Raw genomic sequence first — 16008 nt, 5'->3', positions numbered from 1 at the left:
GCTCCTTGCAATTGGCCTTGCATAAAATTTAGTTGCATATAAACATGTTTTTGTTTTTATCCAAGTCGGTTTCTCATCCTGCCGTGTTGGTAAACAACTGCACTAAATCCATACCCAAGTTTTGCGAGTCGCCTACAGCCTTCTGCTTAAATGAGCCTGTATTGTGCCTGACTGAAAACATTTGGGTTACATACCAGGGCATGACTTGAAATACCTTTCAGTAAACTGAAGGTTGCACGCAAAACTTAAGAAAGGCAAACCAAAAATGGTATTTGCCGGGGTGTTTGTGGGAAGAGGTCATCTGATGTTTTGGGAACAGTAGCTGCCTCTAAAATGAAGGTGCTGATCTCTAGGTGTTAATGCAGTCTAAAAAAGATGGTTGAGTCTCTGCCAATGAAGTAATACCAATTAAGTGGAGCACCTGAGCTGCAGTCTGTGTGTTTCAAAAAATTGTTTAATTGATCTCAGGATGCATTTTAATGGGATGAAAGACCATTTTAGGTTGGTGCTTAGCCTAAATACAGTGCATTAAGCGTAAGTCAGCAGTACTTGATTTGGCAGATACAGGAGTCTTCTGGCCTTGCTATGAAGACACCTGAAGGTGTAGCCTTTGGTTTTACTGCTAATGTGGTATCAAAAGACTACAGTCTTGGTTCTTTGTCTTTACAGGAGATGCAGTAGACATAAAGCAATTTCTCTGCAGCAATAACTTGTCAGAGTTCTGCTTACCCTTGATCAGCAGAGCTTTTTTTTATCTGAGTATAAATGCATGATGCAACATGTTGATACTTACTTAGCTATCTTATTCTTTCCAGTTTTCTGGTCTAGACTTGAATTCCTCAGACTCCCAGAGCGAAGGAAGCTCTACAAGCAGTAAGTACATACAAGTTCTCAAATTTGCAATCACCTAGGCAGTTTCTAAAAACAAGTCAGGCTTTTGTAGCTGCGAAAGTAACTTTTGAAGCCATCATTCACAGACTTACAGGAAAATATAAGGCAATTGCTAGATACGCGCCTGCTTTAAAATTACGTACTTGAGGTAGGCACGCTTAATTTGCAGTGATTGTGTAAATTGAATGTTCTGGTAGTGCTTTTACTTAATTATTGTGCCAACTTGAGAGAATCTGGTTTCCCAGGTTTTCTGTGGCCTCTGGTCAAACAACCGAGGCCAGTGTTTGTAGTAGTAATGTGATGACCTCTCTTCTCATAACATCCAGCTGAAGTGAGAATGTTTGAAGGGAACATTTTAATAGCTAACTGTAGTAGTCCTACTATCTAACTGTATTAATCTCAATTCACTGAGTAGCAACTGTGTTCTGACATGCCAGGCTGAGGTATGTTAGAAGAGGGGATCTTCCAGGAACTCCCGTTCAGCTTGTGCCTGGTACATTCTGCTTTGTGTGCTGCTTAGCAGACAGATGCTTCTGGATTGTAACTGAAGAATGCTATTCAGAGGCAATTACATGTGGCTTCTGGTTAGATCTAAGCTGAACTGATTGGGATGATTACATTCAAGGGGAGGGAAAAATACTGGTAGTAATACCATGAGTGCCAGTATTGGAATGACATAGTGAAAATCTTAAGCTGCTCAAATAACCTGACACCAGATTAAGTCTTAATCAGTTCCAGGAAGACAGGCTTTCATCACAGATACTGTAACATCCATAAAAGGCGTGTGTGACTTGGTCAAAGAAATAGCACACACGAAGGTCTTTTTTTAGAGGGCAGCTAAGCAAATGAATGCAAGAACTTTGTGTTCACTGCTCCGGTCCTCTGTGAGATGTGTTAAGTGTTAATGGATTCTTGTTCGAAGATGCTGTTAAAGGCCTTAAAATTTGTGGGGCAGACTTAACTGTTCTATGCAAAAGGCATTGTTGTTGCAGAGGCTGATGTCTGTAAGGTGCCAGTGCCACAATTTTGTAATGCTGTCTTTCTTTTGTCCTCTAGAAGGCAGATACATTCCTCCTCACTTACGGAACAGGGAAGCTTCAAAACAGGGTATGTATCAGAAATGGTGGCAACACATGTAACTGGTTCTTTGCCTACTTCTGAACTGCTGTGAGCAGGCTGTTAAAGGCTTGGACACTACTGTTAAAAGTGACTATGCAGACTGCTTAACTGTTCTGCACAAAACATTGCAAACTCATCTGTTTTTAGCACGCTGTTGTTGGTTTCTTTTCCAGGTTACATTTTAAGCTTGAATTCAGTATCTGATTGGCAAAGTGTCTTCCATATCTCACTACTCAATTAACTGAGTAAAGCATGATGAAGTCTCCTTAATTTGTCTAACTATTTGATCTTGTGTATCAGTTTGAACAGATTTTGGGAGTATCCGTCTTTCTGAGAGTGACTGCAGTGTGGAAAGTGTAGGAACTAGCATAGTTTCACTTCATAAATGGATGTTTTATGCAGACTTGCTCTCAACTGGGGAGCACCTCAACCAGAACAGTTACAGGTGTTGCCTTCTCCATACAAGCTATCAGAAGCTAGACAATCTAAAAGAGTAATTGCAGAAGGCAAGACTTGATGCTGTAGCCTGAAACACAGACGCATGGTTGTACACTTGCACAGAGGGGTTGTACTGAGAAAAACAACCTATATATAACGTGCACTTTCTCTAGAACAAAAGATTTAAAAAATGTTCTGTGGAATGCTTCAGTGAAGTAAATGATGAATTTTACTGCAACATCTGCAGCCTTTCAGAAATAGTTACTAGACATGATGACAATGCATTGTGTAGATAAAAGGGAAACAGTTCATCTAACAATTACTGAACTGCTAGCATGGAGAAACTAAAGCTTAAAGCTGTAGCAGAGTGGTAAGGAATTAAAGCTTCATAGTATGGCATGACTTTTATCTCGTGCTTCTAAAGCAGTGCTCTGGACTTGAAGGATTCTGTTTCAGATAGTGCAGGAGGACTCTTATTTTCATTAGCATGTATTTCAATACTCTCCTCCTACGTACACCTAATGTTTCGTTTTTCTTCTGGAGCTACTTAATGACTAAAACAAATGTTCCACTCCAGTTTTATGCCACTTGAAGAAACAGCTCAGTCTCTTGTCTTCACATGCTTCTGAGCTGTTTTCTTTATATTTAACAAAGACGTGGCCTAAAGCACCAAATGATGCCAAGCAACCTGAGAGCTGAATCTACTGGGGAAAGTGCAAGAACTGTTTGGCAGCTTTGTGCTCCTGAAGTTCCCGGTAATTTTAACATCAAAAGTGAAAAGCCTAACAGGAAATCTCCCAGATAAACCCAGAAGGAACATGCTGGTTTCTTAAAGCAGTGCAGGAAGTAAGAATTAAAAATTGGAGTTTGGTACAAGTTACAAGCCAACTTCTGGCCACATTGGATACAATGGTATTTTAACCTTACATTGAGTTTCATGCCCTGTATATATAGGAATGTCACTCAAATTTAGCTTTGCACAGAATAGAAAAAACGTTAAATGTGTGTCCTTGTGTTTTTTTCTGGGGACTTGATGTGTTGGACAGCTTCCAGCTGAAAAGTCTGAGAGATGGTTTAAATCTCCATATTAGAGGCTGCCCTCCAGAAAACATGCTTTTGTACTGGAGGCCATCTTGCCTCACTTGATACTTGAATTCTGTTCAGTGGGTGGCGTGGTTTACCTTTAAAGTGGAAGTTAGGTAGGCGTTTGAGGTGTTCCTTTGAAACAAGAGGGGTGAATGTTGCCTTTTGTACTTGATCAACTTGGAGATAATACTAGGATCTATTCACGATGTCACTCCGGATTCTTCATTCACGACATTTCTTTTAATAACTGATGTTAGGTGCTTAAATATCACCATGCAAAAAGGAAAACAAGTTACGTAATTTATTTGAACAGGCCATGTGCCAAATTTAGTTGGTTGTAGGCTGTCAGCTTCTGTTGGTTGGCACGCTTGGTGTTTGAACTTCCTTGAAACCTTTTTTGAAAACTTTATCACTGGATTCCTCCTGACTCCCTGTGATAAAAGTTCATGATCGCTATGTGGAGAAAGCCATCCAGTTCAGGGATGCACCCTGGATTCAAGGATTCACCTTGCAGCAAAATGTGTTTCAGCACGGTGATGTGAAACGGAGCTATTTTCTAGGATGATGTAAAGTATGTAACAGTTGTATACGTTGTTTACAACTAAATAGTCAGTACCTTTTTGCTGGCTGTTCTGTATATTGGCTGTACCTTGAAACCCTTGAGAACAGATTGTTCAAGGTGTATGTGTTGGAAAGCAACCAGCAAAATAGACTTTGGATAGTAGTGGTTCTGTAATGGAGCTCTTGAAGTGGTGTTACAAGCCTAGTCACCTGATAAAATTTATGGATCTAAAAATGAAACTACATGACAGAATTGTATTTCAGTAATCCAGCAGGATTGTCTCACAAACTAGGTCCTCCTTGACTTCCATGAAGGTGTTAGTTAAGTATGGCTGCATTCAAATGGTAAAGGAGACTTGAAAATAAATAGTTTCTCCTGTCTGTTGTTTCCTTAGACATATTCTGGAAACAACTAGTGTGTAGTTTCTAGCTTGGGGTTCTCAATTTCCTCTGTAGCTGATGATGGCTTAGTAATGCAGAGACACTATTAAAGTTGCACAATGGACTTGTGGCTAAGTAAGAAATTACTTAAGGCAGTGGACTTAGTTATTTAAAAACAGCTGTTTGTTCTACCTGAAAAGTTGAGTATCCTCATGATCACATAAGTGTTGGCTGAGGAAGCAGGCTAAAGGGTCTAGAATACTTAAAACATCCTGAATATTTCTGTTTAAAAAACCTTACAGTGCTTTCATGATCTGTTAGGTAAGCTTAAGCTTTTTCCATACACGTAGATATCTGCCTCTATCATAATACTAATAATGTCAGTTTTGTACCTGGGAGCAGGACAACACAACTGCAGGAAATAAGAATGCATTAAAAACATTCATTTAAACTGCTGAAAAGCAAAATAGCCATTAAGTAGTCCAAGCTACAGTATACGGAGCTCAGTATGCAAGGCTGCCTGCTCTGAAGTGTTTTTACTTCCCTAAGCTTCACTTGGTAATACTACAGTGCCTTGTCTCACTGCTTTCTCATTGCACTTCTGGAAGCTGCTCTTGGATATTTAGTCTGACCTGATCGAGGAGTAAATGTTAAGAGTTATTTTTCCTTTATTAAAACAATCTATTGCTTCTGCGTGTGGCAGCTTTTCAAGTAAGCTGACAGTGATTGGCGTTAGAGCATTATAAATGTGACCTAAAATGCTGATTGAATAGCGTGGCAACTACCACTTCTCATAGGTGCAAGAACTACAAAAATTGATTAGGAGTTCATTAACTTACTGAACTCCAAAATTACCTCCTTGGGGAGGAATAAGTACTGAATGGAATCTGTGCACATCTTTGATAAAAATCAAACTATGCACAACAATCTGGAAGTGGAATACGTGTCCCTAACTGTTAAGAATGGTATATGTGTGTGTTCACAACTTGGGTCTAGACATTGCTGTGCGAGCTTAAGGAAAACTACGGTGAGTTACCAGCTTACACTGCTGCAGATTCAGAAAACTAGGAAGGTAAATAAATAAACCTACTTGGTATGCTGTTGGGAGTATAAAATGGACTCCTTTCTGAAACTTCAGGCTTGGAAGGTCTTTGTATAGTGTAGTGCGGAGTCAGCCCAATTTTCTGGATCCAGGCACTAACAAAAAACATCTAGATCTTTCTTAAGATTGCTCTGTCAGTACCAGTACTGTTAAGCTTGCTCAGCTAGAAGATACACTCCCAGATTTTTAGTATGTTTTGGAAGTAACTCATGCTAAAGCTTGCATTAATGAATTATTATTTTATTCCTTACCTTCTGTCTCTAAATAAGAAGTTTTTCTAGTCCTTAAGGGTAAACTCTCTTTGGAATCATTTTATGTTCCTCGCTTTTGTTTTGTCTGGCACAAAAATCTTTGTTGGCTTTGTTTTGCAGAGCTTGTGAAAAAGCATGCTCACTGATAAGAGTGATAACTACATTAAACTTCACTTATTCTCTCTGCATCCCACAGTTGAGACTTTAGGTCTTACTTTTAAATTTGTGAGGGTTGAACTGTGGATCAAATTTTGTAAGTCAAGGTCCTTAGTCTAGTGCCAAAACACTTCTCAATGTTCTACAGTTCCATTAATCTCTTCATTTGTATTGAAGTTGCAGAAAAAAATGTAGAGCTAGGGTTCTGAATGCTTGGAAGAGTCTTAGTTTTTCTTCTGATACACTTGAGGTCCTGGTTCTGTGTTATTTCAATTATTGCTATCAGAATGCAGCCATGAATGTAATGGGTTCAGTTTGTACCTATTTAATGTAAATAGAAACATGGAATAATTAGAACAAGAAAGTGTGTGAGGCTTTACACAATTCAGAATCAATCCCCCAGCGATATTAGCGATTTGGCTAAATCAGTATTGGCAATGAGTAATGTTTAGTGTCTGTCTAAGTCTTCTACTTGTATGTCTTCCTTTTTTAATCATATAGATAAAAAGTCCAGTGAAGACTTACTGGGTGGACTTAGTTCTTGTAAAAGCCTGGACTGTGTAATGTATGGCTAAAATATGTTTTTCCCCACTAGGTTTTGATAGTGGTGGCTGGAGTTCTAGCAGAGACAAGGATGCATACAGCAGCTTTGGCGTACGGTCTGATCGTGGAGCAAAATCAAGCTTCTTTGACCGTGGAAATGGATCAAGAGGAGGAAGGCAAGTGCCCATTTGTACGGGCTGTGCATTCCAAGTCTGTCTCTGTTCTAGTAGCACACCTGTGATCTTGCTGGAAAAAGCAGAGTTTTAAGTGTGGTTCTAGGATAAGGTACAAGGAACCTGGGGGGGGAGAGAGTGCGAGAACCATGTTTAAAGCTACAGGAATTCAAGGAGGGTGAGCTTGCATGTGTCGGAAGATGTGCCCTATAGCTTACCACCAGCCACTTAACTGCAGCTGTAATGACTTGCTGACTTCCCATTTCACCAAAAAGGGCTACATGGGTGGATACTATCAGGAAACAATTTGAGATGTTGGGAGCACAGGATACATCAGAACTGATTTTTATTTCAATATTTTTTTCCATGTTGAAAAGTGTAGTTAATAAAACTGGGTGAGACTCTTGCAGGTTCTCTGCCTTATTTGATCAGTCTTACACACATCATGCGTTGTATGCACAAGTGTGGTGAGAGTGACCTTTATCGACTAGTAAGGCTGATGCTAGTATCCAGACTTTTCTCAAACATGATTTACCAGACCAAAAACTAAACAGTTGAGGTAAGGATGTTTTTCACCTTCTTTCTGAGCTAGTAATACAGGTGAGCTCCCTCTTCATAAAATCGGTAATGTGACTTGTAATTGAGGGATTTAGTTTGATCATGTATGTGGTGGGGGAGTTGAAGAACAAATTCAAGCACTTCAGGGTTTTGTCTGGACTTGGGAGGCAAATGTAATGTGAGGCACAGAGAAGGGGGGTGGTACCAAACAATATCTTAGAAGAGGCTCCCTGCAAAAAAGACTGAGAAACTTCAATTACAGCTTTATAGGCAGATGATGACTACTTTAAAGTTACACTTTAAAAAAAAAAAAACAACCATCAAGCCCTGGTTTATTTTGATACGTGTTTCAGTGGGTTAAGCTAAAACCCAACTGTTAAACTATAACAGGAAAAAACTTCCCTATCTAACACAGAATGGATATGATCTAGTCTGATATCCATACATAGTCCTCATTTCAGTTCACAGGTCAGTGTATGAGTACAGATGACCTGATCACTTACATTGTTCTATGGTCATGTATCTAATATACAGACCATACTCCACTAGATTACAGTAGCTCTGACTTTCCTTGCATGTCGTAAAAACCCTGGTGTCCAGGAACAGTGGTCTAATACTCTTGCTATACGTAGATATGAAGAGCGTGGAAGAGGCAGCGACTATGACAGGAGTGGCTTTGGTAGATTTGACCGTGGTGGAAATAGCCGCTGGTCTGACAAATCCGATGAAGATGACTGGTCAAAGCCTCTTCCCCCAAGTGAACGCCTGGAACAGTAAGTACTGGAATGGTGTAAATCCACATGATGGGGGGCTGGTTGATGTATCTAATAAGTAAAACACCATCTCTTCTGCTTTTAGGGAGCTCTTTTCAGGAAGCAATACTGGCATTAACTTTGAGAAGTATGATGACATTCCTGTTGAAGCAACAGGCAGCAACTGTCCTCCACATATTGAAAGTGTAAGTGCTTTGTTTAATGTATTTAATCTGCACTGTTCTGAACATGAAACATGTCATGCTGCCTTAAGTTCAGGAAGCAAGAGAAACCTTGTCTTGACCCTCTACAGCTAAGGTCTCTTTCAGAAATTCAGATTAGGTATAATGAACAAGACAAAGGAGAAGTTGTATAAGCTTGTTTGGTTAACACTTCTAGTTCATTTAACTGTGTGATGTGCCTTTAAACAGCAAGTGTGTAAAGAAGTAGAAGTGCTTGGAGGTGATCGGGTGTTGCAGCAATTGCCTAAGCATGGACACTGTCGTGTCTTAAGCATGTAGGCTTGTGTTGCCTGTACTCAAGGCTTGGCTGGCTTTTTAAGAATTACTTACATGATAATGGCACTAAGTAGATATCTTATGTCTTGTAACTAACTCCTGAGTATTTGTGACCTTAAGTTCTGTAGTAAGAAATACAAACAGAAGCTACTTTATGAAAGGCTGTGGATGGAATGACATCTTCATTCAGGGAAGGATCCCGTACTTAAATCTTTGAAAATATCTTACAGTTCAGCGATGTTGACATGGGAGAAATTATTATGGGAAACATTGAGCTTACACGTTACACCCGTCCTACTCCAGTCCAGAAACATGCAATACCTATTATTAAAGAAAAGAGAGACTTGATGGCCTGTGCTCAGACAGGTAAGTTTGTAAATTCTTACTGTTCAGTCTCAATAGGTTCAATAGCTTTTGTATTCCTTGAGCTGTTGGTGAGAGATCTGGTCTGTAAGGTAGTAAACTTCTTCAGAATGCACCTGTTGTATTGGAAACTATTAGCTTAGTCTTGCTAATGTATTAGATGTGGCTTGACTGGTTTTACATTTTATCCTTGGAGAGATGTTAATAGCTTAAATCCCATTCACTTCAGAGTGTTGCAATGCTGAATGAGTCTTGTAAATGACTTCCTCTGGGTGAATAGTGCACTCCAGTAGCACGGGCAGTATCCCTACATCTAATGTAGATATTGCTGGGAATGTTAATGATGCAGGATTAGGTGCAGTATATGGCAGTAGTTTTGAAAATAACTCATTAATAATACTAAATTGTATCTAATAGGGTCTGGGAAAACGGCTGCGTTTCTTCTACCAATATTGAGCCAGATCTATGCAGATGGACCTGGTGATGCTTTGAGAGCTATGAAGGCAAGTATTCTAGTAATCCTGGAGAAGCTAAGACCAATATATTTTTGTCATACGCTGTTGTCTGCTATTGAACACAGCAGCTGGGCTATAATCATTTTGGTTACATTAAGCAAGTTTCTCACTTCCAGTGTTCTCCTTTGCAAAGTACGGGCTGTGGAGCAACCTGTTGCTTTTTTCCCTACCTAAGGAGTTCTAAACATTTTTGCCTACGTAATTATGTGCATCAAGATGCTTTGTTGCTTAAGCTTTAGGAGCACTTCCTTGCTGCACAAAACTGTTTGGTCACGCATCACATGTCTACGCTGTAGTGACTTCAGGATAGGAAGAAGTAGGCTTTTTGGTATTCTGTGGCTAGAATTTCTCTTACCTAAGTTACGGATGACAGTGCAGGTTGTAGAGAACAAGCTTTTGCAGCTGTGTTGCTGTTAACATATTAACCAACAGTTTAATCTTGGGCCCTGCAGCAGGGCAGAGTCTTGAGAGGCAGTGCTTTTAAAACAGTTGACTCTGAGCCATGCATAATTCCCTGTTAAGAGAAGCTCAGTAACTTTAGATAGCTATTACAAAAGCAGTGTTGTAATTCCATTTGTAGCTGGGGTACTAATTGCAGTTTGTTTCAGGAGAATGGAAGGTATGGACGCCGTAAGCAATATCCAATCTCACTGGTCTTGGCCCCAACTAGAGAACTGGCTGTGCAGATTTATGAGGAAGCCAGAAAGGTATGTCTAGGAGCTCATCATTAAAGTATAGAGTAAAATGTAGTTTTTCTTAGAGCTAACTTACTTGTTTTTATAGTTTGCATACCGTTCCAGAGTTCGTCCCTGTGTTGTGTATGGTGGTGCAGACATCGGTCAGCAGATACGTGACTTAGAACGTGGATGTCACTTGCTTGTGGCAACTCCAGGACGACTGGTTGATATGATGGAGAGGGGAAAGATTGGACTGGATTTCTGCAAGTAAGTGAAGAGATTTTGTCTATATCCTCATGAGTTGCCAACAGGAAACTCTCCAAGTGAGATCTGGAAAAGATAACACTTAATATCTAGTTTTCAAACTGTAAATACCTAGTTGAGACGTGTAGTCCAATGTCCGTATTTGGTTACAGCTTAAAACTCACCTGAAAAACCCTCTTATTTTTTAGATACCTAGTGCTTGATGAAGCTGACAGAATGCTTGACATGGGTTTCGAACCTCAAATTCGTCGAATCGTTGAACAAGATACTATGCCGCCGAAGGGGGTGCGTCATACCATGATGTTCAGTGCGACTTTCCCCAAGGAAATCCAGGTACTTCACAAGTTCAAATATCTTAAGACTAATTTCACCTCTGTAAGGGGGAAAAAAAATACTGATATCTTTTTCCTTCCCTTTCTTTAGATGCTTGCTCGTGACTTCCTTGATGAATATATCTTTCTGGCTGTTGGCAGAGTAGGTTCTACATCTGAGAATATCACACAGAAAGTAGTGTGGGTGGAAGAGTCAGACAAACGATCATTTCTGCTTGACCTGCTAAATGCCACAGGTAAAGACTGGTTCCAAATAAGCAAATACTGGAATATTAAGATGAGGCAAATCTGACAGTGCAGGTAATGAGAACTTCCATCGAGTAGGGGAAGGAAGAGATTACCTTTTTTTTGCATTTGTTTTGTGCAAGGCACTCATTGTATGATGACTGAGTGGCAGTTAAGTAGATGCAAACTCTCTGGAAGATCTCATATTACCAGTTTAGAACAAAGAACAAATGAGAGCAGACAACTGAAATTGCCTTTTTCTAGTTAGTGAAGCTAAGTATTTGTACTGCCTTTCTTTTGTTAACCTGTGGTTGTTTTATTGTTAGGCAAGGATTCCTTGACTCTGGTGTTTGTGGAAACTAAAAAGGGAGCAGATGCTCTTGAGGACTTCCTCTACCATGAAGGATATGCCTGTACAAGTATACATGGAGATCGCTCTCAAAGAGACCGAGAGGAAGCACTGCACCAGTTCCGTTCGGGCAAGAGCCCAATTCTTGTTGCCACAGCTGTAAGTGAAAACTCTGAAGCTTGAGCCAGTAGGCATGTTACATCACTTCTGGAATTTTTGATCAATTTGATTTAATCTCTTTAACCACTAGGTAGCAGCAAGAGGACTGGATATATCAAATGTAAAGCATGTCATAAACTTTGACTTGCCAAGTGACATTGAAGAATATGTACATCGTATTGGTCGTACAGGCCGTGTAGGAAATCTTGGTAAGTATGGACAAGGTTTCGTACCTAACTTGCTAGGTGTAGTACTACTGGCCAAGTGGCACACTGAAACTACAGAGTGCTTGGGAAAAGCCTGTGTGCCTTCTGTGACCAGGCAATATTGCTAGTAAACTGTACAGTACCGGGTACAGCTTTCCTTCATAGGAAGTCTGGAGGTGTTTCGCTATTGGGTGCTACTGAAATGTAATGTTTTTGAAGTGGTGACATCAGTAAGTAGTATCTTGGTGTCATTGTATCTGTTAAATCAAGCAACACTTCTACGTTATGTGGGTGGACTTCAATCATTGTCCATACGGTGTGGAAAGTAACCGGTTCTTTCAGCTAGGGACTCTGCTGTTCAGTAAAGTTTTGATGCCACATGTAAGCTTGATATCTTCTGTGTCCATCAGTAGGTAGCAAGGGCTTGTGCGAGTGTCTAGGGTGGAGTAATGGTATTAAACAGCTTTCTCTTCAGATAATTCTCGTGTTCTCAAGCTTGACTATGATGAGCATACCGTACTTGCCACAGCCACAAGTGGGATATGGAATGGGATTAAGTGCTGTAGTGTATCTGCTTTGTGTGGGGTTAAAACTGAATATTTACTTTAGGTCTTGCCACCTCGTTCTTCAATGAGAGAAATATAAACATCACCAAGGACTTACTCGATCTTCTCGTTGAGGCTAAGCAGGAAGTACCATCTTGGCTGGAAAACATGGCTTATGAACAGCATCACAAAGGTGGTGGCAGCCGCGGGCGATCTAAGAGGTAATGATCAGAACTGATTTGGCTAAATGTATTCTTCCCCTGTTGTGAGAGGCAGTTCTGTGACTTGTTTTCAGTGTAAAAATACAGTTAATATCTGAGGAAAGACAAGCCAGTGCTGTATAAATAGAAGTCAGGTGCATCATCAGAAGGTGACAGTTTAATATCTGCCTTAATTTAGCTAGTGTGATTTGACCTCATGGATTTTTTGCTGTGTTTTCTTCAGAAGCATGCTTTTAGGATGGTTTTTCTTGTCTACGTTATTAGAAGATGGTCATAAGTGCATCCTTGAACTAACTATAGATGACCTAATTATAGGCTCAGGAATTCTGTGGAACAGAGGAGTTTGCATCAAACCTCATGAGGACCTGAGAAAGTAACTCTTGTTGTGTAACATGTCAAGTTCAACGTGACCTTGTTTGAACAGTAAATTTCCCTTAGCTATATAGAATGCCATTTCCCAGATAGTGTTGGGATGCTCGCTAAGAAGCGCACTGAACTCAGCAGTGGTTGGCCAGCTTTAATGTGAATTGGAGAAATGTTTGTACTTTGATCTCAATGTCTGCAGTGCTTAAAACGTGACAAACTTTTACTCAAGTGTCTTTTTCTTTTCCTCTATACAGCAGTAGATTCAGCGGAGGATTTGGTGCCAGAGACTATCGAACAAGTAGTGGTTCTGGTAGCAGTAGCTTTAGCAGCAGTCGATCAACCAGCAGCCGCAGTGGAGGAAGTGGGAGCAGAGGATTTGGAGGTAAGAAAAAGAACAGGGTAGTCACGGCTGGCAGCTATAAAAACAGATGTAAAATCTTGATAGTAAAACTTCTGGAGGTAATAAAGTAAAAATTGCAGTAAATACTAGGTCACTTGGTGCTTTCTATGCAAAGCTTCAGTATCTATTGGGTCTGTTAGCACAACTTAACCTGTATGTGATTAGTTTGATAGGACCTCTCTTTCCTGTGGTTTGGTTTGCATTTGACAGTGCTTTTGGGTGGGCTTTCTTCTATAGGTCATAGATACCTAATTTGTGCCCCGGGCTTTTTCTTGTGTGAAGGCTCAAGTCCTCAGCAGGTTAATTAAGCGTCACTTTCTCTTGCCTTTCGTAGGTGGTGGTTATGGAGGCTTCTACAACAGTGATGGATATGGAGGCAACTATAACTCCCAGGGGGTTGACTGGTGGGGCAACTGAATCTGCTTGCAGCAGATAACCTACCAAACAAGCTAATATGGAAACCACATGTAACTTAGCCAGACTATACCTTGTGTAGCTTCAAGAACTCGCAGTACATTACCAGCTGTGATTCTCCACTGAAATTTTTTTTAAGGGAGCTCAAGGTCACAAGATGGAAACAAAGGAACAAGTAGCCCTATCTTGAAGGTGGTTTTGAAGACTCTATTGCTGTAGTCAGGATTAACTCCCCTCCCACCCATCCCCACCCAGAAACTGCATTTATGATTTTGTGACTGAGGATCATTTGTTTGTTAATGTACTGTGCCTTTAACTTTAGACAACTTTTATTTTGATGTCCTGTTGGCTCAGTAATGCTCAAGATATCAATTGTTTTGACAAAATAAAAATTACTGAACTTGGGCTAAAATCAAACCTTGGCACACAGGTGTGATACAACTTAAACAGGAATCACTGATTCATCCATAATATTACAAAGAAAAACTTATGCGGTAGCCTGCATTAGGGCTTTTGGTATCTGCAGATTTGAAAAATAAAACATCTTGAAGCATATCAATGCAATTAGTTTCTAATGTGGCAAAACTGTACTAAGTTAAAGTTCTGATTTGCTCACTCTATCCTGGATAGGTACTTAGAACCTGATAGCCTTTAATAAAGCCATTCCAGTCATGATGAGATGATGTATGGATACATGCATACATTAAAAGCACTGTTTTTGAAGTTAATGCAAGTAAATACAGCAATTCCTTTTTCAATATTTAGGCAGATCATTAATGTGAGCTAGCCAAATGTGGGCAGAATATTACAGGGAACGTTTAAAGGTCTGATAACTTGAAATAGTTTTTAGGAGAATTCATCTATTTAGACTTTTTAAAATGCCTGCCATATGAAATTGAAATGGTAGAATGGCTGACCATGGCAGTGATTGGTCCTCCTTAAGGGCCTGACTGAATTTTTGGTCTAATAACGCATGCTAGTGTTGATGTTTTTTGGTCAAGAGGGTATGAACAGGAAGAATTATGCAGCAGGCTTTATTTTAATGCAGATTCACATTACTCTGTTCAAGCTGCGTGGAGATGTTAAACTGGCTTACTGTAGACTTTGTAAAATGGCTCCAGAAGAGTAACAAACAAACCTGAGATCACAGAGGTTGGAAATGTACATAAACTGCACAAGGTTTCAATTCTGCTATTAAAGTGCAGTTTTAGTCAGTTTTAGTTGCATAGGTTTCCATTGTATTTATAGTCTGTTTATGCTAAATCTGGCCAAAGATAAGTATTGTCCACCAGAAAAATGCCTCTGCCACTTGGAATTTCTGTGCTGACTTGGTGGCCAGAGCAGTTAACAACTCTAATCTACAGTGGCATAGGAAAATGGCAAAAATCTCCTAAAGTGCAATAGATTTTTTCAAGTGTATTGTGCCTTGTTCTAAAACTTTTATTAAGTAGGTGCACTTGACAGTATTGAGGTCATTTGTTATGGTGCTATTTCAAGTCTAGGTTTAGGCCCTTGTACATTTTGCCCATAACTTTTTACAAAATACTTCTTTTATTGCACATTCAGAGAATTTTATATATGTCTTGTGTGCGTGTCCTTAACTTCCAATCTTATTTTGTCTCTTGGAGATTGAACGCAGCTTGTTTAAGGAGAAGGAAATAGATTCTAAAACTTATTTGGGACCATGGGAATGATAGCTGGGAAGAAAACTATTTGCACACGACAGATTTCTAGATACTTTTTGCTGCTAGTTTTGTGTAATATTTATTGAACATTTTTGACAAATATTTATTTTTGTAAGCCTAAAAGTGATTCTTTGAAAGTTTAAAGAAACTTGACCAAAAGACAGTACAAAAACACTGGCACTTGAATGTTGAATGTCACCGTATGCGTGAAATTATATATTTCGGGGTAGTGTGAGCTTTTAATGTTTAAGTCATATTAAACTCTTAAGTCAAATTAAGCAGACCCGGCATTGGCAGTGTAGCCATAACTTTCTGATAGTAAAACAAAAATTGGCAACTTAAAATTAAACATGCCAAGGTTTTGATACACTTGTCTTAAGATATTAATGAAACACTTCTAAACACTGATGTGAAGTGTCCAGATTCTCAGATGTTTGTTGCGTGAGTTTTGTTTAGTTGTGTGTTTTTTTTTCAGTGAATGTCTGGCACATTGCAATCCTCAAACATGTGGTTATCTTTGTTGTATTGGCATAATCAGTGACTTGTGCATTTTAGCAAGTTTTATCAGCCAGCAATATTTTCAGTTCAGATACAAGGATTCAAAACAATATGCAAGAATGGATTTAAACTTGCTGAATGTGAAAATTGAATTTCAAGTCACTGTAGGTTTAGAATTGCTTATTGTATTAGTTTAGATGCTAGCACTGCATGTGCTGTGCATATTCTTGATTTTATTAAAATAAAAAAGTTGAACTGCA

The 16008-nt window shown here is 39.5% G+C and overlaps 1 protein-coding gene across 2 annotated transcripts in view; it reads left to right on the top strand.

Moving 5' to 3' along the window:
• DDX3X (DEAD-box helicase 3 X-linked) overlaps positions 1-16008 on the top strand; it is a 19586-nt gene extending 3578 nt beyond the window's left edge. For both annotated transcript variants that reach the window (XM_080575466.1, XM_080575465.1), the window contains exons 2-17: positions 816-873; positions 1948-1998; positions 6581-6704; positions 7892-8032; positions 8118-8217; positions 8760-8895; positions 9310-9395; positions 10016-10114; positions 10191-10351; positions 10537-10681; positions 10772-10916; positions 11232-11413; positions 11505-11622; positions 12229-12385; positions 13006-13133; positions 13486-16008. In XM_080575466.1, coding sequence (XP_080431592.1) covers positions 816-873; positions 1948-1998; positions 6581-6704; positions 7892-8032; positions 8118-8217; positions 8760-8895; positions 9310-9395; positions 10016-10114; positions 10191-10351; positions 10537-10681; positions 10772-10916; positions 11232-11413; positions 11505-11622; positions 12229-12385; positions 13006-13133; positions 13486-13568 — 1914 coding nt within the window. In that variant the 3' untranslated portion in view covers positions 13569-16008. The remainder of the gene's footprint in view (positions 1-815; positions 874-1947; positions 1999-6580; positions 6705-7891; positions 8033-8117; positions 8218-8759; positions 8896-9309; positions 9396-10015; positions 10115-10190; positions 10352-10536; positions 10682-10771; positions 10917-11231; positions 11414-11504; positions 11623-12228; positions 12386-13005; positions 13134-13485) is intronic.

This window comes from Anser brachyrhynchus (assembly GCF_964034855.1).
Source record: "Anser brachyrhynchus genome assembly, chromosome: 1".
In the NCBI taxonomy this organism is placed as follows: domain Eukaryota; kingdom Metazoa; phylum Chordata; class Aves; order Anseriformes; family Anatidae; genus Anser; species Anser brachyrhynchus.
This window is presented reverse-complemented; position numbering and strand designations above follow the sequence as displayed.